Source organism: Danio aesculapii, chromosome 5 (genome assembly GCF_903798145.1).
Source record: "Danio aesculapii chromosome 5, fDanAes4.1, whole genome shotgun sequence".
Classification (NCBI taxonomy): Eukaryota; Metazoa; Chordata; class Actinopteri; order Cypriniformes; family Danionidae; genus Danio; species Danio aesculapii.
The window spans coordinates 23,448,042-23,471,480 of NC_079439.1; the positions used below are offsets into that span (position 1 = coordinate 23,448,042).

The 23,439-nt window shown below is 35.3% G+C and overlaps 1 protein-coding gene across 1 annotated transcript in view; it reads left to right on the forward strand.

Annotated features, from left to right (window-relative positions):
• Positions 1 to 10,264: 10,264 nt before the first annotated feature.
• arhgap20b (Rho GTPase activating protein 20b) overlaps positions 10,265 to 23,439 on the forward strand; it is a 76,188-nt gene continuing 63,013 nt past the window's right edge. Inside the window, exons 1-2 of the mRNA XM_056457615.1 lie at positions 10,265 to 10,525; positions 18,947 to 19,014. Of these exons, the coding sequence (XP_056313590.1) occupies positions 10,442 to 10,525; positions 18,947 to 19,014 (152 nt within the window). The 5' untranslated portion in view covers positions 10,265 to 10,441. The remainder of the gene's footprint in view (positions 10,526 to 18,946; positions 19,015 to 23,439) is intronic.

The window sequence follows — 23,439 nt, forward strand, 5'->3', positions numbered from 1 at the left end:
CTCAACCAAACACATTACCTGGGAACATGTAATAAATTCAAAAGACCAAAAAGTCATTAAGTAAACACAAGATTGAATATCAGATTTAACAACTTTAGTGATTTGACATCCAGCGGTAGATCCTTGATGAACTGTCTGACGTGCGCTGCTTTCACCTGGGGAGGTGTGCTCAAAGCATCTGCTGACTGCCTGGGCATCATACGTACGCATACGCTTAAGCGCATGACATAGTGTGCGCCTTTCCACTGCACTCCTTGGATGTGATGTCCAAGCAGCTCCCTGTGCGCAAGATGAGAAATACTCTTTATTTCATTATTTTTTGAATCAGAAAGGCTATATAAAAAAACTTTTTTATTCATAAATGAGTAATAAAAATTATTATTATTTTTTATGTTGTCTCCACATTCCCTTCACATTTTTTAGCGGTCCTTGAGTTTCTAGTATTGCATTCATTCAAGCATGGTAAATTCACAGAGAATAAAGGCTCTTGCTTTTGCACTCCTTTATTTTGGACACTGCGAGAATCAGCTTCTCTCCCATGGTGCACGACAAAACTGAAAATTCTGTGCTACTGCCACAAGGGGGCATATTCCGACAGTCGTGTCAAAATGTTGTGTTTAGTGGAAAGACGGCTTGTGTAATCACGTGATGTGCGTTTTCAGCGGTATAGTGTGGGCGAATATCTTTTCAGAAAAGCTAGATGAAACGCAGTGTGGTCGTGGATAGTTTTTTTTTATTTTTGTTTTTGTCGTATTAGTGTACACGGGGCCCTAGACTCGTTTACTTTTAATCTCAAAAGACTGTCACCATTGACTGCCATTATAAGAATCACCTAGAATCATGGATTCAGCTAAACATCTTTAATGTTCTTCTGAAAAAAAGAAAGGCACTTACATGCTCTTGGATGACCTGTGGGGGGTTAAATTAACAGGAATTTTTGGGGTGAACTGTTTCTTTAACTCTTGCTATGCGTTGAGGATGGGTGTCGATATTGATGATTTCGGCTTCTGTAGACCACAACATTGTAAGAATGGGTTTTAACCACACGAACTGTAGTTTTGCAAAATGACTATAAAGTTATTAGCATGATGGTAAAAAACTGTACATTTCTAGTCAAACCATTCTTCTGAAATCTTATACCAAAAACGGAAATAAGGGCAATATTAATCGCTTAAAATGTGGGAGAGCGTTGTTATTATGTGAATGTATTGTATCGCAATATGGAGCATTATGTGTTGATGTTAATTCAGAAGTAATTCACAAATACTTGAAAATGAAATGATTTAATGATAATGATTCTCTATGATAACAACTAAATTAATTACATAATAACTGAATAAAATGATAAAAATAAAAACATGTGATAATAATTGTACACAGCTTAAATGTAAAATTAAAGTTACCAGAGGTAGAAGGAGAGACACAGGGGGAGGTAGAGAGAGACAAAGAGAGCAGGCCCAGAAGTTAGCCTGATTGTAGTAGAGTCAGAGAAGATAGACTCCTGAGGAGGAGAGGAGCAGAGCAGGAAAGCACAGACCAAGAAAAGACAGGCCAGGAAAAGAGGCAGAGCAGAGTTTACCACCTATTTTGTATCTTTCTTGACCATGTGACTAAAGCCCAAATACTCAGACATTCAAACAGACCAATCAACGTGTGACCATCGTAAAACCCCCAAAGTCCACACACCAGGCCCTGATCTTATCAGTATCTGCCTTTGGAGTCCATATGGACCTTCTTTGGTGAAAGACATGTTTGAACAAATAATATGATAATTTTCATTCCTACAACATCTTGCAGTTTAGTTTTTTTTTAGGATCATCTGAGTTTGATTTCGTTTGTTGAAATATATTATCTGGTCTAAAAGGAGAAAAGGAGCTTGATTTTACCACAAAGGATAGCAATTAGTGTGTTATTGAATGGAGGCAAGTAGTTGTGTTCCAGACGGAAGATTATTATTTTGTTAATGTGCAGTTACATTCATATTGTGACTTGGAGCACACACAAAAAAGGATGTTAAGAAAAACAGCAGATGGAGAAATTACCATACAAACACATGGAGCATTACTCATACCCTTCCTTTTATTTCAATGGACCAAGTTTACAATATGCATGGCGATGCAGATGATTTTGTCTTTTTAAGGCATTCAGTAAAGGCTCTGTTCAGTGATCTCTGACTCACAACCACCACCCCTCCACACTGCGGCTGACAGCGTGTCACAAAAGCAGCAACATCTCAGGCCTGACACTCACAGAGTGCGTTTGAGACAGAAAGAGAGAGAGAGAGAAAATAGAAAGAAACTACAGTTACACCTTCACAACTCAAGTGACACCTCTTCGCTGGTTTCTGCTCATCATGCATTGAGCTGTACTAGCTGAAAAACCAAAGCAAGGCACGAGAGAATAAGAGAAAGGAGGTATTAGCTTAATCAGAGGCTTGGTTTTGGAGGGATCAGTGTTTAGTCTGTGCTGGTTTTAGTTCTGGTTTGGATCTGATCTTGACTGCAGCTTTTGAGAGTGACTAAACGGAGATACAGATCAGCGAAATGTTTAAACCACACAAGTCATGATGACTCACATTCACTCATATCACACTCTCACACTCACACAGACGTGTTCTTATCTGCTCATATCAAAGCATCAGAAATAAAATGAACATTTATATGGTTAGTTTGCCACTTTCAACATTCATAATGATACTACTGAATGTGCAGCTCTGTTTGTGTAGTAGTAGTAGTAAACTATAAAAAATAAATGCGTAAAATTTACGGTAAAAAAGCGGCAGCTGTGGTTGCCAGTGTTTTACCGTTAAAAATACGGTACAAACCTTAAAAGTAATTTCTCATTTTTACAGTAAACTACCGTATTTCATTAATTTATGGATGTAATATGTCTGTATTTTGAATGATCAACGTCTACACATCTTTTGTTACACAGATAGACATGATAACACAGCAATATGCAGGTGATGATGAGAAAGTTACATAATGAACCAAAGCTCATCACAAACAACTTTTCCTACAAGCAGAAAAGTGTGTCAGTGTATAGAAGGTGCTCAGTGTCATTCACACAGCTACTAAACCCCAGTATGGTAACACACATAAAATTAAAGTCATGAAATAAACATTGTTTATCAACATTAATTGTTTATTAACAGTAATGTCAACAAAAAGAATAAAAAGTGATGTGCCATGCAGGGGATTGTGGGAAAGTCAATTTACGGTCATTCGCCGTATAAATGAAGGAAACATACTGTTAACCAGGTTACGGATTTTTACTGTAGCATTTTTACAGTTTTTACTGTTGAAATCACGGCCATTTTTTACAGTGTAGTAGTGTGTGTCCGGACACTACTAGTTTGCTGCATAATTATATGTGTGTTTGTGTAGCATGTGTGTAGATTATATTTATACACTGTTCAAGAATATTGCAAGTCAATTTCACCAGCAATTACAGAAGTGATAAACTAAATCCTCAACCGGATTAAACATGAACATGAGGCAGAAGTTCTGCTTGCTTGATATTGTAGCACCTTATTATAAATTATAGTTTACAAAACCGAGTTCTCTTTGCTCATTGTGAGATTTTGTGTTTGCACACTGTATGTTTGTGTGGGTCTGTGGTGTGAGTTTTCAGTATCTCTGTAAATAATCAGATGTGTGTGCAATCATCATTTCAACACTCAACCGGTTTAAGTTGTCACCCATCTCTTAAAGGGGAAGTACTCATATTCAGTTTGTCTTAAAGGAGAAGTTGGCTTTGTTACTTCATGATCCATCTTAGGCAAGTGTTTTCATCAGCCTCTTCTGCGCTGCCTTCTTAATGCAAAGTGGAACATTATTTCTATTTTAATAAGGGGAGAAATGTGGAAAGAGTTTGAATGTAAATGTGAACTTTGTCTAGGTTGAATACTTCAGACGCTGCGTGAGGTTAAGCTCTTGATTGTCTAATTCTGGAAATTCTTCCAGCTGTGTACCAGGCCCTCACATGCATACCTAGAATTACACTTCATAAAGACGCCCAAGGACACACTGAAAAAGAAACATAATGTGCTTAAATTACATTACAACAATTTGCATTATTTTTTATTCATTTATTTTTTGATAGTTATTAATCCATTGTACGTTAATGTGCTTATTGTTATTTATTGCTGACCAAGGCCCGAAGAGTTTTTTTTTTTTAAAAAAGCTTATTTGATAGAGATTTGCTAAAGCATTGTTAAAATTGATTGGCACACATGCAGTCTACTTATACCATTAGAAAATAATTACAGTCGGAAACTTGTGATTAAAAATGAGTAATATTGATTTAAGGGATGGGTTTAAGTACTAAGTATTAAAAAAGTTACATTTTCCAGTGATGGGTTGCAGCTGGAAGGGCATCCGCTGCGTAAAACGCTGGATAAGTTGGCAGTTCATTCCACTGTGGCGACCCCAGATTAATAAAGGGACTAAGCTGAAAAGAAAATCAATGAATTAATGAATGAATGAATAAAAAAGTTAAATAAAAACAAGATAGCAAATTTTGTGTATTAATAAAGTCCTGGCTGCAGAGGAAGAGGATACAGGTACTTGACTGGCCTGCCTGCAGTCCCGACCTATATCAGACCCGTGCTGTTGCCGACCTTAAGACTTGATGCAGGAAGAATGGGACAAAATTACACCTCAAACACTTCATCACTTGGAGTCTTCAGTCCCTAAATGTTTTTAAGTGTTGTTAAAAGGAATGGCAAAATTACAAAGTGGTAAATGCTATACTGCTCCAACCTTTTCAATTTTTTTTGTTTATTTGTGTTTATTTGTTTATTTGTTTTTGAATACACAGCAGGAGGTCACTTTGCATGGGTTTCCTCCGGGTGCTCTGGTTTCTCCCACAGTTCAAAGACATATGGTACAGGTGAATTGGGTAAACTAAATTTGCAGTAGTGTATGTGATTGAATGAGTGTGTATGGATGTTTTCCAGTGATGAGTTGCAGCTGGAAGGGCATCCGCTGGGTAAAACATATGCTGGATAAGTTGGCGGTTCATTCCGCTGTGGTGACCTCTGATTAATAAAGGGACTAAGCCGAAAAGAAAATGAATGGATAAGTGTTTATTTAGAAAAAACAAACATCTATAAAAATGATAAGGGAACACATTAAATAATGTTTGTTGTATTGCCAGCAATGAAATGCAAGTCAAAGTAAATTTGGAAATCACTACTTTTTTTATTTGCGTTTTCCATACTATCTCAACATTTTCTGATTTGGGGTTGTAGATCAGTGATTTAGCATGTTCTTGTCATTAACTTGGGAAAATGCAAATATGCTTTTACAAGCTGTTTAACAGAAATTGTGTGGGTATAGTGTGCTCACGGTAATTTTGGAGTAATATAAACACAACAACTCTCTTTTTTAAATTTCCTTACATATTTAAAAATTTCCTTAGGATCCAAATTCCAGTGATTTTGAGGCCAACCATAATGTGACGAATCAATGTGGATTTCCACCATCACTGATGTTGATACACATGACAGGATTTGCAAAGAAACTATGATTAAACCCCCCCTGAACCAACTTACGCAGTAAGGGGTACATTTTGTAATTTTTTTTAGCATTTTGAACTAAACCTTTTAAGTTACCTAATTCATAACCGCTGGAATCACAACAGCTGCATAGTGTACACAAATGAGGACACTTCAATCACACAACGTTAAATCAGGGTTATTTATTACAGTAACTTAGCTATAATGAATCTGTCACATTTGCCATGAGTAGATGACAGGGATGGGCAGTATTTATGATACATGTATTTAAAATACGTATTTTAAATACAAAATAATATTTTGTAATTTGTATTATATGGGGTTTATGAAAATGGGTTAGTATTTTGTATCAGAATACTTTAGTGCCTTGTATTTTTGTATTTTAAAATACTATAAAATACTTTGTAAGAAGTCGGCATGATGACATCACAAAAATGGGGCTTCAGCTTGGTGCTTTCTCAGTTATTTGCCTAAGCTTAAGATCTGAACAGAAAATTGATTAAGGAGGTGGTCAATTCTTACGTTAATCATACAACATACATAAAGAGTTCAATTTTAAGTTAAATTTTCAGTGATGCAGACGTCTCCAAAACCCTACAGGTGGACAAATCTAAATTTGTTTTTATTAAAGCAAATATAAATATGCATATAATAAATAATACTGCTTATAATAATAACATCATACTAATGCAGATTGTCATCGATAAACTGAAAAAAGGTGATGAAGGCATGAAGGCGGTGGTTTTTATATTTATGTGTAAAATTGTAATTTTTGTAACATTGTAATACTTTAATTCTTTTTCATTTGTAAAGATATTTGCGTATTGCTGTACATCCTGTGTGTATTAAGCAATGTGTACGAATTTAAAGTGCACAACTAACGCGCTCTGCACTGCAGCTGGTCAATTGCGCAGTCTATTTTAGTTCCTCAAAATAGCAACGCTCCAACAATGCGCCTTAACACCCCTCTTTTCTAGACCAGCACACCCATGAAAATAGTATACTGCACAGTGCTAAGATCAGTAATATGTAATGGTAGTTTAATGTACAATTTGGCATCAGCATCTTTGCTTAAGAAATGAGATGGAATAAAATATCAGTCCTTAAGAACAGGATATGGAGCCTTCAGCACATAATCATTCTCAGTCTCAGTGCTGCAGGTGGAAATGCAGAGGAACATTAGAAATATAAAACACCTAAAGACTGTGGACTAGTGTCCACTAAGAGGGTAAACAGACTCTTCCAGTCAAAGAAGAACTGAAATCATATTGGAATAATGAGTATACTGTACAAATAATTGTAGTTTTAGGTGGACTGCTGATGTAGATGCCAAGAAAATAAGACAAACAACATACGTCTTACAGTGGCGATTCCTTCAAAACTTCATTGGCTGTTTCAAATGCCAGTTGCTGATCTGCAGGTGCTCTGTACAGTTAATGAAGAGACGTCAAAATGGCACAATACAGTATATGAGACACAAATATTTAATAATACTCTAGTCAATACGGCAGCAACAGGATGTATATGAGGAGTTTATTTGCAAAAAGATTTTTAAAAAAACTAAATTTTTCAGAGATCATGTTTTATCTTGTGCATTGAAGAATACAATTGCAAAAATATGATTTATGGAAATGACTAAAACTGGAGATTTTAGTAGTTTTCAGACATTGTGTATTTACATTTAAGTATTGAAGATTTCAATGGCAAAAAAAACAACAATTATTGAACAAAAATAAATGATATAACATCTTCATATATCACTCTTTATAATATAAGACTGTTAAGAGATTGTTGCAATTTCATTTTGCCACGCAATGTATGGAAACACAATAAAGAGATATAGTACTTTATTCCAACTCATTATCTGCATTAGAAGGTTTTTACAGGGAATAAAGATATCATCTTCAAGACAGAACTTTCTGTATGAAGTTTGTTCAAAAGGTATGCTAAAATGAAAAGGAAAGTCAGTTTAAGGGTGAAGGGATTGATCAAATACAGTATGCCTATTGATAGAACATTTGTGAAGAAATGTCATGCTCCCTTGGAAAAGTATTTTGTATTTTCAAAATACAAAATACAGTATTTTATTTTGATTCATTTGTGGCTGTTGTATTTGGTAGTTTATTTTGATACATGTAAAACTGAGGTATTTTAATTTCAATGTATTTTTGCCCATCCCTGGTAGATGAGCAAAAGCAGCACAACGTGTTGTATTTTTTTGTTTGCAGCTCGTTGATCTTTGTGACTGTATGTCTCTGATTTATCGTGTTTGATTTTCTGTCTGTCATTTTGCTGTTTTTATCCTGACACCTGACCTTGGTAATACTTCTCCCGATATGAATGTCCTGAGAGCGGGCTGGGGAAACTAGCTGCTTTTCATTTAAAAGGCCATGAAACCCTTCCCTGTCTCAGCAGGGTGTTTTTTACACCTCTAGTTTGAAAAAAGTAAGGAAAGTGGGTGAGTCCAGCTTTATTTAGGAACGCGTGTCCAGCAGCAAAAGAGGGAAGGGTTTGCATGAAAAGGGGACTTTCATTTCATGCGGCAACCCAAACACAGAGGGAGATGGACAGCGTTTACAGCAGATCTGAGAGCTGTGTGAAAGTGGAGGATTTCTCTTCAAAGTCTCACAATGGTAGTTCTTATTCTCAACTGTATTTGTTGAAATAAACAAATAACTAATGAATACGCCATTGTGCCTAGCACAAATACTTCACTGCACTGAAAAAGTGGACTGTTGTATTATTAATTGTCTCTGTTGTAATTTTAGCATGCTACATCTGTTGTGAAAACATTGGTCTGGCATCCCACCTCACACCACACTTCGGGTTCAGAGGACAGAGGTAACTGCTGTACAACCTTTTAAAAAGACACCAAACAAAGCGTTTTCAGCCTGTAACATTGTAGTAATATTACTGTAAACTACTTAGTAACTTCAGTCATTTCACCAAGGTATGTCTTTAAAAACTGAAAGAGTACTGCTGACGACGCTAACTAACTTTGCCATCTGGAGAAACATAAGCAATGAACATTGATAGCACACTTAGCAAATCCATAGAGACAGTATTATCAACACAAACGGGAACCGTGTCTTTTTTTTTTTTAAAGAAAACGAGTGGCAAATCCAGATTTCTCCATTTTCAGGTTCGAAAAGCTCTTGGATAAAAAATGTTCCCTAAAAACATATTTTTGTCGCATGTTAGCAGACCACTGTAATTCACACTTGTGGGTCCACACACCAGCTGTGCTCTCATCGCAGGGAAATGGGAACAAAACTAAACACTCTAGTAACAATAGCAGATATATAAAAAAGTTTGGTTTTGGTGCTTCACGTGTTTAAAAAAAATCACATTTTACCCCTTTAAAAAATTCACACAGGCTTAATTTGTTCTTAATATACATTATGTGCAAGATAATAAAAAAGTAACCATGTAATAGATCCTGTTTTAGTTTGAATAAAATACAAACAAATTGGCATGTACACTTATTTACCAACACACTTTACATGCCAATTTGCACACAACAGCTGCACATATAATGTTGTATATAGAAATATAGCTCTAGATACACTTGTCAATTTGTGTATTTGCATTCAGTACTTACTTGTATTTTTTAAAATATATTTATTATCTGTTTTTTGTTCTGTCTCTGTAATTCTGTTGCACTGTAGAAGCGCTGTCACGAAAACAAATTCCTCGTATGTGTGTGAACATACCTGGCAATAAAGCTCTTTCTGATTCTGATAAGTACAGTAATGGGATTGTCAGGAATGCACTCAGGACCATTGTCTGAAACTGGATTAAAGACTATTGTTGGAAATTATGTTCATTTCACTGCACAGACAGATTGATTCATTTCATAAGACCTCAGTGCCTTGTCAGGAACCACAGGTATTAATTTAGCTTTACATGCTGTACAAAGCGTGTACATGGTTTTTCACTCTCAAACAGATGGTTACAATTGACTTGCTTTTTATGTATCATCAAGAATCATGATTTCAGCTGATAATCTTCTTTAATGTTGGACTGAAGAAAAGAGTCCTGACCTGACCCGACTTTTGGGTGAACTATAATTTTAAATAACTACCAACTAGTGTATTTTGACTGATAAAGTGCCATTTTGTGATTCAGATTTGTCAGACAGCTTATTTGGATCGGTTGGCAGATTTTCAACCCCAAATGTAATGACACACAAATGAAAACAGTCTAAATCTGAAAAGATTTTTCATTTTTTTGTCATTTCCTACCTCTATTTATCTTCTGCTTGACAGCTTCCAATTCAACCACTGGCTAGTTTAGCTGCCATTTCCAGGTGAGATTTGCTCACCACTGTGAAACTCCATTTGAGCCATTAGTTCTGCTCTGAATGTTCATTGTGAAGCTGGAACGTTAACACAGTCTCCACAAGCTATTTCAAAGTTGCTTTTAAAATACTGAATTGCTGTTGATTGCAAAGCAGCACTTATAATTTCTGTAGTGACGATAGCATCCAGCGGGGGGCCTTCAGCGAATGTGGAACACTGGACCTACATATCCTTATTTAGAGAGAGAGTGAGACTGAAAGAATGTGTGTGAGGCAGAGAGAGAGAGAGAAGGAAAAACAGGGATAGAAATGAGAAAGACCTTGCCAAGGAGGGAGGGCAAAAGGAAGAGGACAGTAATGAAAATCAAAGGGAAAAGAAAAACTTGTGGGGGGCGGGAGATGGGTCGTGTGGCTAAGGTTCTTCACACCAAGTTATAGACAAGTTCTCATCTGGGTGATAAAGTCAAATCCTTTTATGATTGGAGAAAGAGAGTAAAATACTTTCAAAATACAATCCAATGTTCTTTTCTTTTGTGGGAACTGATGCATGTGCTCTGTTTTCTGTGATTGGGAAGATTAAGAGCAGCGTTGGCGAGGATAATTGAAGGAGATGGATAAAAATGAGTCCACATCAGAGGGTCTCGAACAGCGCTGACCTTCAAACTACCAGAGGTGGAGTGGGAACCAGGCCTGCAGAGGAAAAGGTGAATTTACAGCAGTGAATTGGTGTTTGAACATGGATGTGTGTGCTTAACAGCTGAATGAACATGAGGTCTTCTGGAATTAACCTCAAATCTGAGTGGAAGTAAAATGTAGATGACTTTTACTTAAACCACTAAATGCGTTAAGTGGTAGTGCATGCTTTTAATATTATCTGCTAATATTTTCAAGCCTGTTAGTTAAAATAACCTCTGGTTTCTGGAGGAAATTGCATATGTCAGTGTTAAAGATTTACTTAGAGTGATTTGAGAGAATACTCGTCTGCAGTTCAGGAAGATTATTTCAATTTACATTGAAAATGGTGGAAAGATTTCTTGAAACACTTTTTGGCATAAATCTGAATTTCCTGAGATGCTATGAAAGCACATATTGGGAATTAATAAATTGTTGTTTATTAAATCTACAATTATCTGACAAAACACCTATTTCTAGAAGGAAAAATGGATTGGTTGATTATGCTGGAGTTTGATCCGGTTGATCATCTTGTTTTAAAGAAGTGGTCAGTCAGCTATTTGTTTATGTGGTGCACATTCATGTGTTTATACTTTGTTTTTATTTCTTTCACATATTTTACTTTTATTCAACGCTGTTACTGTCGTCTGTTGACGTCCAGGTTCTTTGAAGCCCCCTTCCTCTGAAATATGCTGTGGGCTCTAATTGGTCAGCTGGCTCACTGTGTTCTGTTTGACTAACCATCTAGTGCACATTATCCAGAAATTCCATGTCTAAATTCCTTTATTTAAATATTATTGTTTGTGATGTCACAAACCTAGTTAGACAGCCATTGTAGTCTGTACCAGCCATTTGTTCTAGGCCTTAAAGTGGAAGTGAAGCACTCAGTGACAATAATGTACCCTTATTTAGTAAATTGATTTCCACTTTAATAAACATATGTTAAACAAACTTGATTAATGGTTTCATTTAGCAGAAAACGACATGTTTTACTATAGTTTTTGAAGCCAGGGCTCCGCCATCTTGGATTATTGCTGTGTCTGACGTCACGGGGTTGGTTCTGTTCTCTCAGCTGAACAGATACAGTGGAAGTAATAGACTGAACACGGAGACTGAAAAGCCTAATTTAACTCAATGTGTGAAGTTGTGTCGCTGGTGCCAATTCAAGCTTCAGATGTGTGTCTAATATATAAAAATACATTTATACTATTTATCTTTTTCCCTTTTATTTACCGATTGTTTGATGTGGTTTGGTCCACTCTCTGTATTATGCTGACTGCCTGTCTGGGTTTCAACCATGGTTTCAACCAGGTCCGATACTCACATAATGGGGGCTGGTACTTTCACTTTTCACTACTATTGGATCAGCGCTGGGTTGGTTAACCTCCTATCTTACTGACAGGAGTTTTTCTGGTTCTGTCCTAGGCCCTCTTCTTTTTAATTTATACATGCTCCCTCTCAGCAAGATTATTCGTAGTTTTAAAGTTATATCTTACCATTGCTATGCAGATGATGTACAGTTATATTTTTCCTTGAGCCCTGACAGGCTAGGCAAACTGTCTCTCTTCTAGGATTTTCTAGTCTCCATTAACAAATGGATGGCAAACAATTTTCTGCAACTGAACCCTAATAAAACTGAAATGTTGATTTTTGCTCCAGATAGCATCACCCCAATTATAAGGCAAGTTTTGGGGGGTTTGTCATCTTCAAATTGCAGTGATATTAGGAATCTTGGTGTCATCTTTGATCGAGCTCTGTGTTTTTATAGCCATGTTAAGTCTGTTGTTCGTACATGCTTTTTTCATCTGAGAAACATAGCAAAATTCAGATATATTGTGTCAAAGGAAGAGATGGAGAGATGGCTTGTCCATGCCTTCATCTCTTCATGATTGGATTATTGTAATGTTCTGTTCACTTGTCTGAACAAATCTTCTTCGGATTGATTACAAGTTGTGCAGAATGCAGCGGCGAGGCTTTTAACTAACACCAGTAGGAGGTCACACATTACTCCTGTGCTTAAGGCACTTCACTTGCTTCCTATTAGTTTTAAAGTAAATTTTAAGATTCTGGTCATTACATACTGTATAGAGCTCTGCATGGTCAAGCACCACTGTATATTCAAGATCTTTTATGCAGTCACTCATGTAGCTGGTCTCTGAGGTCTTCTGGCAAAGACCTTTTAGCCATTCCCAGAACTCGTCTTAAGACTAAAGGTGACTGTGCCTTCTGTGTTGTGGCCCCATGGCTCTGGAACACTCTCCCTATAGCACTAAGAACTTTTTAAAAAACAGTTAAAGACAAATCTTTTTGGTATTAGTGTTTCTGTATTTGGATTTTTAAGTTGTTTTAATATGTTTTAACATGTTTTCTTTGAATGTTAAGTGTTCTTTTACTTGTTTTCTCTTATTGTAAAGCACTTTGTGACTCAATGTCTGGGAAAGGTGCTATATAAATAAACCTTTACTTACTTACTTACATCTGCTCACCTCTGTTCATGTTCAAACCAAATTAAGATTGGTGCGGTTTTTCACATGGCAGGTTTTTACGTCCTTCATACATGTTGAGAGATCGAGTTGACCGATGATAAGAGAACATGTTTTGACATAATCCACAAAGACGTGACTTCGTAAAGCGTGAAGTCATGTATGATTTTAGTTGCATTAGTCTGAACGTAAATTCAACGTGAGAGAGTGAACCTAAGTGCATTAAACGAAAGGTATTTAAAAAGAGAAAAATAGCAAATGTATCAATATTTTTGTATATATTAGACATAACTTTGGTGCTTGTATTTGCACCAGCTCTGCGATGCACATTCACAACTTCACACATTGGGTTAAATTAGGCTTTTCAGTCTTCGTGTTCAGTCCTGTGTCTGTTCAGCTGAGGGAACGGAACCAACCTCGTGACGTCAAACACAGCTATAATCTAAGATGGCAGCACCCTAGCTCCAAAGACTATAGTAAAACATGCGTTTTTCTTCAAAATGGTTTCATTAATAGAGTTTTTTTAATATATTTTCATTGAAGTGGCTGCTTTACTTCCACTTTAAAAAGCCAATTCTATAAAAGAAAATATTTCCCTTTGCATGACTGTACTTTGAACATCCTAACTTTGAAGATGCTGTTTTATCTTCAAACAGCATCATTACACTTTAGTGAAATCATATTAGAGGAATTCAATATCTTGCATGTGTCCTAAAGTGATGAGAAACAACATTTTGGAACTCTTTTTTTTTGTGCTTTCAAAAGTTGAAAGTTGGAAAGGATATATTCACCTTATTCTTCATGTATGAGCGGGCGCAGCCATTCAAATCTTTTTAGCTTGAGATTTCCAGTCTCATTCACTTCCATTCATTGGAGGTTAAAAATGGCCTGTTATGCTGCTTGATGTTGCAAACTTATATTTTGTTATTATATTATTTTGCTTCATCTGTATAGTCATGCAAACACTTGATTGTAGAGCAAGTAGTTTGACCATTTTCTGATGTTAATTGTTCCTAGTAATTTCTCCGATAGGTGACTGAATTGGAAATTCTAAAACATTCGCAGAAACAAGCGCACTTCCGCATTGAAAAATACGGTCAATAGAACTTAGACGGTCTAACAGTAAATACTACTACTTTTTTGTTAAAGCTAAAAGAGGTACTAATGTTAAAGTTCACTTCAAAATAGAAACTGTATTCACTTGCTTATCCTATGTCATTCCAAACCCATACAAGTTCTTTTGTTCATACACAGTGTAAGATGTTTTTTAATGAAATCAGAGATTTCTGACCCTCCACTAAAAGACACTTTATGATTATGAACTTAGACATAAACAGAAGAAAATACCTGCTTGATGCTGAATAAACTTTACTGGTTTTAGAGTCAATCAACCATTATTGAACTTTGCAGTGCATATATGGGAGCAATTCCAGTGTTATGGATGTGACATTTGCAGTAAGATCTTAAAACTAGTTCACATAAAAAGTATATGTTAACTGTATATTGAAACATCGGTTTATATTTTCCAAAACAACTCACTACAGAGTTACGGGAGCAGAAAAATATCAATCTGTAAACATTTTTTATATTTTAAATGTGGGAAATAAACATGCGTTATGAATGTGACCAAAAAGTTTACAGTGTACATCATACTTTGTAGAAATTCTGAGAATTAAACTACACAACCTAAAAGAAATAATGCTAATCAAAAGGAGAAGAGTTGCTTTCTATAGAACAAAAATGACTGATTTTATTTTATTGAACATTTTTACATTTATGAGGAAAAGCTTGGTTATGGATGCGACTCCTCTCCGTTATGGATGTGACGGATGTGAAATTGGTACTAATAATTGTTTGAGAACATTAAGAAACATTTTGTGAGTATTTTTATAATACTGTAAAATACAAGGCTACTCAAAAAAACTTAGAAAGGGTTTAACTTTTTTGGTGAAAACATTTTTTTTTTCATGGCAAGGTTAACGTTTGCATGGAATTGCTCATGGGTCACCACTTTTAAATCTAAAATTAAACTATTAAACCATTGCTATTAAATCTGTTGACTGTACAGAATCTTTATGACACTTAAGAAGACTTGGATAAAGCTTCTCAATTCATAGGCTTCATAAAGAAACGATTCTGTGATCTAAACTCAGTGATTGATTTTCTTATGGGTGAGGAATGCAGAATAACACACACACAATACTTTTCTCCCAGTTTTTCTCTGCCACAAGGTCTCTGCTTTCTATGCATATCCATTTCATGTTTTGTTATTCTTTTTTAAAGAGCATCTGTTCATCTGCAGTATGTCTCCAAACTGTTCCCTGTCGTCATTAGAATTCAGTGCATTTCAGATATTTAACAGATGTCTTGGTGATGCAGTATGTACAGTATGTTACTGGGATATGTCTGATACAGACTTGACACTTGAAGCTTTGGGAAATCTTTTTTATTATTATTGGACATTATGAAATAATTTAATGTTTAGTTCGAGCTCCTTATGGATTTCTTCAAAATCATGAAATAATTTATTTAAGTTATTCTGGATAGGGATGAATTGTGTCATCCAGAATGATAGACTAATCTACATTGGAATTAAAAGACATAAATCTTATCTGCAACTAAGATAATGGTAGCAAATGGTAATGGTAAAGCAAAATGTGAAACACAATGAAATGTTTTTTTTTAATAAACTGTGGTAAAGTGCACATGTAGGATTCCCAAAATGTGTATTGAATTCCAATATTTATTCCATTAAAATCATCTATAAGAGGCCCAACATAATAGAAAACAATTCCAAATTTTTATTGAAATTCTGTTTAGAATCCTATAAACTGTAGGATGCATATTGGGATCCTTTAGGATTGTCTGACATGGGTAGTGAGGAATTATTGCTGCAGAATGTATATATACATACACACACACACACACACACACACACACACACACACACACACACACACACACACTGTACACACTGACTTCTGAGTTGAAGTCAGAATTATTAGCCCCCCTGTTTATTTTTTTCCCCCAGTTTCTGTTTAACGGACAGAAGATTTTCTAAAACACATTTCTAAACATAATAGTTTAATTAATAAATAATAACTGATTTATTTTAACTTTGCCATGATGATGGTAATTAATATTTTACTAGATATGTTTGAAGACACTTCAAGACGCAAGTTATTTTATAACGATGGTTTGTTCTGTAGACTATCGAAAAAAATATAGCTTAAAGGGGCTAATAATTTTAACCTTAAAGTGGCTTTTAAAAAATTTAAAACTGCTTTTATCCTAGCCAAAATAAAACAAATGAGACTTTCTCCAGAAGAAAAAAATATTATTAGACATACTGTGAAAATTTCCTTGCTCTGTTAAGCATCATTTGGGAAATATTTAAAATGCAAAGGGGGGCTAATAGTTCTGACTTCAACTCTATGTATGTATGTATGTATGTATGTATGTATGTATGTATGTATGTATGTGTGTGTGTGTGTGTGTGTGTGTGTGTGTGTGTGTGTGTGTGTGTATATATATATATATATATATATATATATATATTATGTTTTATATATATATATATATATATATATGTATGTATGTATGTGTATGCATGTGTGTGTATATGCATACATGTATGTGTGTATGTATATATGTGTGTATGTATATATGCGTGTATGTATGTATGTATGTGTGTATGTGTATGCATGTGTGTGTATATGCATACATATATGTGTGTATGTATATATGTGTGTATGTATATATGCGTGTATGTATATATGCGTGTATGTATATATGCGTGTATGTATGTATGTATGTACGTATGTATGTATATATATACTTGCTGCTATGTTCTGCAAAAGCTTAATTGTTCTGGATGGATGGCCAGACAGAAGAGCACTGCAGTAATCCAGTCTAGTGATTATAAGTGCTCAGATGAGTATCTGTGCTGTATATTCTGTTAGGAAGGAGTGGGTTTTTATAATGTTAGAGTGCACTAACCTTCACAGCAGTGCTGTTGTTGAAATGCTTGTCTAACATTTGCCCCAGGTTTCTTACAGTTTTGGTAAGAGGAGTACACTGCTCCTTCCATTCACAATAATGCCTAATGGTTCGAAGCACAGACTTGTAATGTGATGGCAGGGGTGTATTTGGGGGCAATTCCAGCCATATTATATATAATTTATAGGTATAATTTATACTTCTAAGTAGGGCTGTGCAATTTGGGGAAATATCTAATTGCGATTTCTCTGACAGGTATTGCGATTGCGATTTAATTTACGATTTAATTTGGTAGTCAAGCTTCAGGTCAATAATCTGTAAGCCGTGGCAACAATTCTGCGACAGCTCTTAAAAATGACTTGTTTTTGTTTGTGTCAGCGACTTTGAAACCAAAACAATCCGGCATAACAGATGTCCTGTTTTTCTTTGATATTAATTTGTCTATTAATTCTTCTGAAGCAGCAGACACCATTATCGCAACTGTCCGAGCTTCCTGTTTTTTTGTTTTTGTTTTTATTGTGGGTGTTCTGCATAGTTCGGTTGCGCAAATCTGATTAGTGAGAATGAAAGTGTACTCAATTGGCTAGTAAGACTATCACACACAGACGGCAGTCACGCATTTGCTTTGGGTGGGGGAAATTAACTAATACAAATATATTTTATATTACAGCCTCTTGCGATTAAGTAATCGCAAAGTTTCAAATTGTGATTGCAATTCGATTTCAATTGATTGGACAGCCCTACTTCTAGGTATTTATTTGGGGGCCCTCGGATATATTCGCCTCTGCCTGAAGGTTGGGGGTTTGAGTGTCAGATCCGGCAGGGATTGTAAGAGGGGGAGGGGATAACCTGTTCTCTCTTTCACACTCGAATATGGTCGAATAATGGGTTTGCAGGGATTACAAGGAGCTCTGTCTTTACAAACTGAGCTGCATATGATGATTCTTAATTAAAGCAGAGATGGACGGAAATACAAACTAAGACTAAAATGACACATGTACACATAGTCCGGCCATCTTTCTCACATTTTTGCCATTTTTAAGAGCACCTGTTCTTTAGGAGTGTGTCTGCAGATTGTGTCTGGCCACAACAGGACTGAAATGCTTTTCAGATTTTTATGTTGTGATGACATAAGTGTGCTTACTAGTATACAATGTAGGATACAGACTCAGCAGAGGCAGATATGTGACCTGAGAGAGTGTGTTCATCAGGTACTGTCTAAATGAAAGATTTATATCATTTTTATAGCAATGGTAAGAGAAACAGTGTGCCTTTATGATCTTGCCCAGTGAGGTTGTGTGAATGAAAAATGAAGGGATACAAGCACAGAATCTTGCTGAACCCCTGTGATTAGCACCGTATTTTCCAGCCCTGTTTGTATATGCACACTATCAGCGGTGGGTTTTTTTTTTTGGATATCTTCCTTATCTCTCCCAATCATTTTAGGTCTTGCCAAGCTGATTAATAGAATCAGACTGTCTTTGATTAGGATCAAGGTTTGAAAAGGTGTTTGTGTGGCTCCAGGAACAGGTTTGGGAAACGTTGGATTCATTAGATTAGATTGTGACTCAGACATTCTTCCTCTCTATAAAACCTTGAGATCTTCCAATAAGGATGGACTCAAGCCACAAAATTACCATACCTGTGATGACCAAACTAAGGGTTTTGTAAATAATGAACAAACTAACAAATAAATAAAAATGTTGAATGACATGCTCTGCCACCTCCTCCTCCATGAAGTGATGGAAAGGTCAGGGAGGCTTTCACACCAGATGTCATGAGAAGGAAGATTATCTGAAAGATATGAATAGTTTTCCTCTGGACTGGTGGTTGCTATAGCTACAGCATAAATGTTATTTTTCATCTGCCATTTATTACTTTGTTTCTTCTGATGTGTGTGCTTGGTAATTTTCAGTTGTTTTATTATGTGTAAATGTAATTTGTGTGCAAATGTGTTTGTTTTATTTGTAGAAGATGAAATCTACAATTCCAAGAAGAAAAACGGCCGTTATTAAAGCTTTCAGCAAAACCAAACAAAGGTACATGCACAAAACATACAGAAACACACACACAGGCATCATTTCAGGAGTATTTAGTTATTTTCTTTCTGCAGTGGATATTTTGGTCTCACTTTATATTAAATGGCCTTAACTGCTATGCATTAACAGTGCATCAACAATATGTCCAATGCGCTTATTGTGTTCATAATGCATTAAGGTAGGTTTAAGGGATGGCTCAACAATGTAAATAGGAATGAAATTACATGTAGAAAGGAATTACAGATGTAACTACATTCAGACAGAATTTGAAATGAAGGTACAATGTAAAAATGTGCATGTATGTGTGTGTGTGTGTGTGTGTGTGTGTGTATATATATGTATATATATATATATGTATATATATATATATATATATATATATATATATGTACAGTTAAAGTCATAATTAGTAGCCCACCTGAATTATTAGCACTCATGTTTATTTACCCCCCCCCCCCAATTTCTGTTTAACGGAGAGATTTTGTCAGCACATTTCTACACATAATAGTTTTAATAACTCATTTCTAATAACTGATTTATTTTATCTTTGCCATGATGACAGTAAATAATATTTGACTAGATATTTTTCAAGACACTTCTATACAGCTTAAAGTGACATTTAAAGGCTTAGGTAGGTTAATTAGGTTAACTAGGCAGGTTAGGGTAATTAGGCAAGTTATTGTGTAATGATGGTTTGCTCTGCAGAAAAAAAATTAGCTTAAAAGGGCTAATAGTTTTGACCTTAAAATAAATTTAAAAACTGCTTCTATTCTAGCCAAAATAAAACAATACTTTCTCCAGAAGAAAAAATATTATCAGACATGCTGTGAAAATTTCCTTGCTCTGTTAAACATCGTTTGGGAATCAATTAAAAAAGAAAAAAAAATCAAAGGGGGGCTATTAATTCTGACTTCAACTGTGTATGTATTATATATATATAGTTCTGACTTTAACTATATATATAAATATATATATATATTTATATATATATATATATATTTATATATAGTTAAAGTCAGAACTATTCGTCCCCCTTTGATTTATTTATTTATTTTTCTTATTTTCTTATTTTACTTAATATTTAGTTATTTTACTTCTATTTTAATGAATTCTATGCAGAAAAGGACATGCAAACACTGCAAAATATTTAGCTAACAGCCTATGTGAATGAAAAATAGTCTTTTATTTATAATTTTAAATAATAGCAAAATATTTGCTAATATATGAATGGAAATTAGATATTTATTAAACTAGAATTTTTTTTTTAAATCACAAAATGCAAAACAATTTAAGTGTTGTTCCATTGCATGAACCATAATGTGTATGGTAATGTGGATACGAACCATAATGTGTATGGCTGCAGCTGTAGCCACTGTTGGACGCAGCAGCCGTTAAAAAATCAGTTACGTCACACCCGCCTGCCCAACTGAGTGACACGCGCCTCTCAGAGGCAGCCTGGGTTGCCAGGTGTGTGCAAAACACTTGCTTTGCAGTTCAAATCCAATACTGCCTCCAATCTTCAATGATAATTTAACCCTCATGCTCCATCCTAACATCACAACTCACGAGACTTTTCACCTTGCAATTTAATATAAAAGTTATTTTCTTTGTATTTCTTCTTTTTTAATTTTACGCCCCCTAACGCATACACACATGCTCTTATTCTCATTTTAGTCTGTTCACATAAATTAATGTGTGTGTGTGTGTGTGTGTGTGTGTGTGTGTGTGTGTGTGTGTGTGTGTGTAGCTGATTTAAATCTACAGTAAATGGCATATTTATTAACAGAAATTTCCGCTGCCCTATGTGTTTGTATGTGTGTATCCGAGGTCTGTAGGGTCAAATAATACTCCAGTTGCCACTTTTATAGTTATATGCAGGGCTCATTCAATAACAACATTTAATCAGAGAGTCAAAGAACGTTTCAGACTCTGTGGGAAGAAGTCTACACACCACTGTCTCGCCTGTAAATGCTGACATTTCAAAGAAAGGGATAATTTTTTGATGTCTAGTTGCATCTGTGTGCTTGTCTGATCAATACGATTCTAGGAAAAATACTGTCTGATGTGTCTCTTTAGTTATCCGTCTACTTTTTCTCACTCTCACATATTGTAGTTTTTTTTTTAGCCTTATGTCATATCAAACTCTATGACTTGGTTTCTTCTGTGACTGTGTGGCTTGATTTCTTACATGGCTTAATATTTATCCTTTGCTTGTTCTGTATGCTTATCTCTCTTCTGTGTTATACAAAAGAAAATGTTGTGAAGAATGTTGGTAACTAAACCATTACGGTTCTGGAAAAAAAACAAGAAAATAAAAAATAGTCTCTGGGATCACCAACCAACCACCCACATGCTTCTACGTGTTTTCTTTTGTGTTACACAGAAGACAACACAAAACAATGTTCAGTAGAAGATTGCTGGAAGCCAGGCTATTTGGAAACCATAGACTTTTATTGTGTGCACTGAAAAAAATGATTTCTGCACTTTTTGTAATGTTCAACTTAACTTCTTTGTTTAAATTCAGCTCAAATAAATTGTTTACAATCACACACCTTAAAAAAATTTAGTAAATCCAATGAATCACCTTTGAACAATTTTTTCCAGTGTGGACGATACTCTTCAAATAGCCTATTTTACTTCCAGAAGAACATAAACTATACAGTATGTAGGTATGGCATAGTGAGTATTCAGAAAGACCCTATCATACAGAAAGGCCCTATCATACACCCAGAGCAAAACATATTTGCCCCGGTTTGCCCCGGTTTGCCCCGACGTGTTGCTATTTTTAGACCAGCGGAACCTTAATTATTCCATTTTCTGCCATGTTGTTTAAACCCCAAATCCATTTGTGCCACTTTGTGGACTTACAAAGTCTGCCATGTAAATGACTTTTTAAAGGGAATGGGAAATGAGACTCTGATTGGTTTATTCTCAAAACAGACCCATAACTCATTAAGAGAATAAGCACAACCCTGTTAGACAATGCGCCGCGACGCAGAGCATATTTTCCATCCTTAAAATAGCAAAAGTGGATTCGTAAATGCCCTTAATGCTTTTGCGCCCTGCACTTTAGTCTTTGCGCTTAGATCATTAAAATGGAGCCCATAATGTTGCTGTCCATTTAATATTTTTTTTCCTTTGTAGTCTGTGGGTTATTTTATGGTTTTGACCATAACCAATATCATTGTTTAAAAACCCATTTCATAGATTTCCATTGATTATATAGTGAAAGGGAGAGCGGGGATGACAGTAACATGGGACGAAATGAACTAAGTGATTTTCTCGAAGCCTTGACAACATTTGCTACCAAACTATAACAGCACATTCTGCATGCAATCCTTGATGGAGCTGCCAAATATCAGCTGATTTCGGAAATGTGTCCATGTGGTTAGGTCCGCATTTTGGTTTTTAAGTCAGAAAGTAAATTATTCTAGGTTTTTTTTCTTACAGGTTATTTAGTGCAATAACACATTCTTAAGTTTGCAACCTCTGAGTTTTTCAGTTTAAAAAATAAATCTGGTTTAAATGGAAAGAGTTCCTGAGGGGATGAAAGAAACACTGTTATTTATATCTGACTGCTAATAGACAAACCTTATTTTTCACTTCTATATTAGAGTGTTCAGTGTTTTGATTTATATGTTTTAATATATTAATGCATATTGCCAATAATAATAAGAAATATTCAAAAAGTTTAGAAAATTTGAACATATTGCATTGTTGGATTGCTTTTAAAACATTTGATGGAGCTGAAATTTAATAGAAAAATGCAGCTTAATATTTTTTTAAATAATAAAAGACAAAACATGTTTGCAGTTAACATTAACAAGGTCATAGTCAGATATATTTAAAATAAACAAGATTAAGCCAATAAATCTAGCAAATATTGTTGTGTTACTTTTGTCCCCACTGACGGGGCCAAAAGTAACAATGCGCCATTTATGTTTAAGGTGAAACTATTTTGAAGTTGTTCTACATTTTTTCAAGATACCACCCCATATTGATAGACCACACAGTTAGTAACCACAGCAAAAATATATGTCTAAAACATCTTTTAAAATGGTACTTTCGTTCCCGCTCTCCCCATACAAACTGTAGGTTCTATTGCCATACTCTACACCTAACACTACCCCTTACAGGAAACCCTGGACAGTTTTATTTTCTAGAAAAAATGAAAACTATTGCTTTATGATTTATAAGCCCTTTGATAAATGGGCATATCAGCAATGTCCTCATAAGTCAACTTCTCCATGTAATAGCTGTGTCATATCTATGTCATTATACACATTTGTATCTTGATATGTCACAAAACACACATACACACACACACGCACACACACACGCACGCACACACACACGCACGCACACACACACACACACACACACACACACAGAGCTTGGGACTAGCTTGAAGACACACTCTGCCTT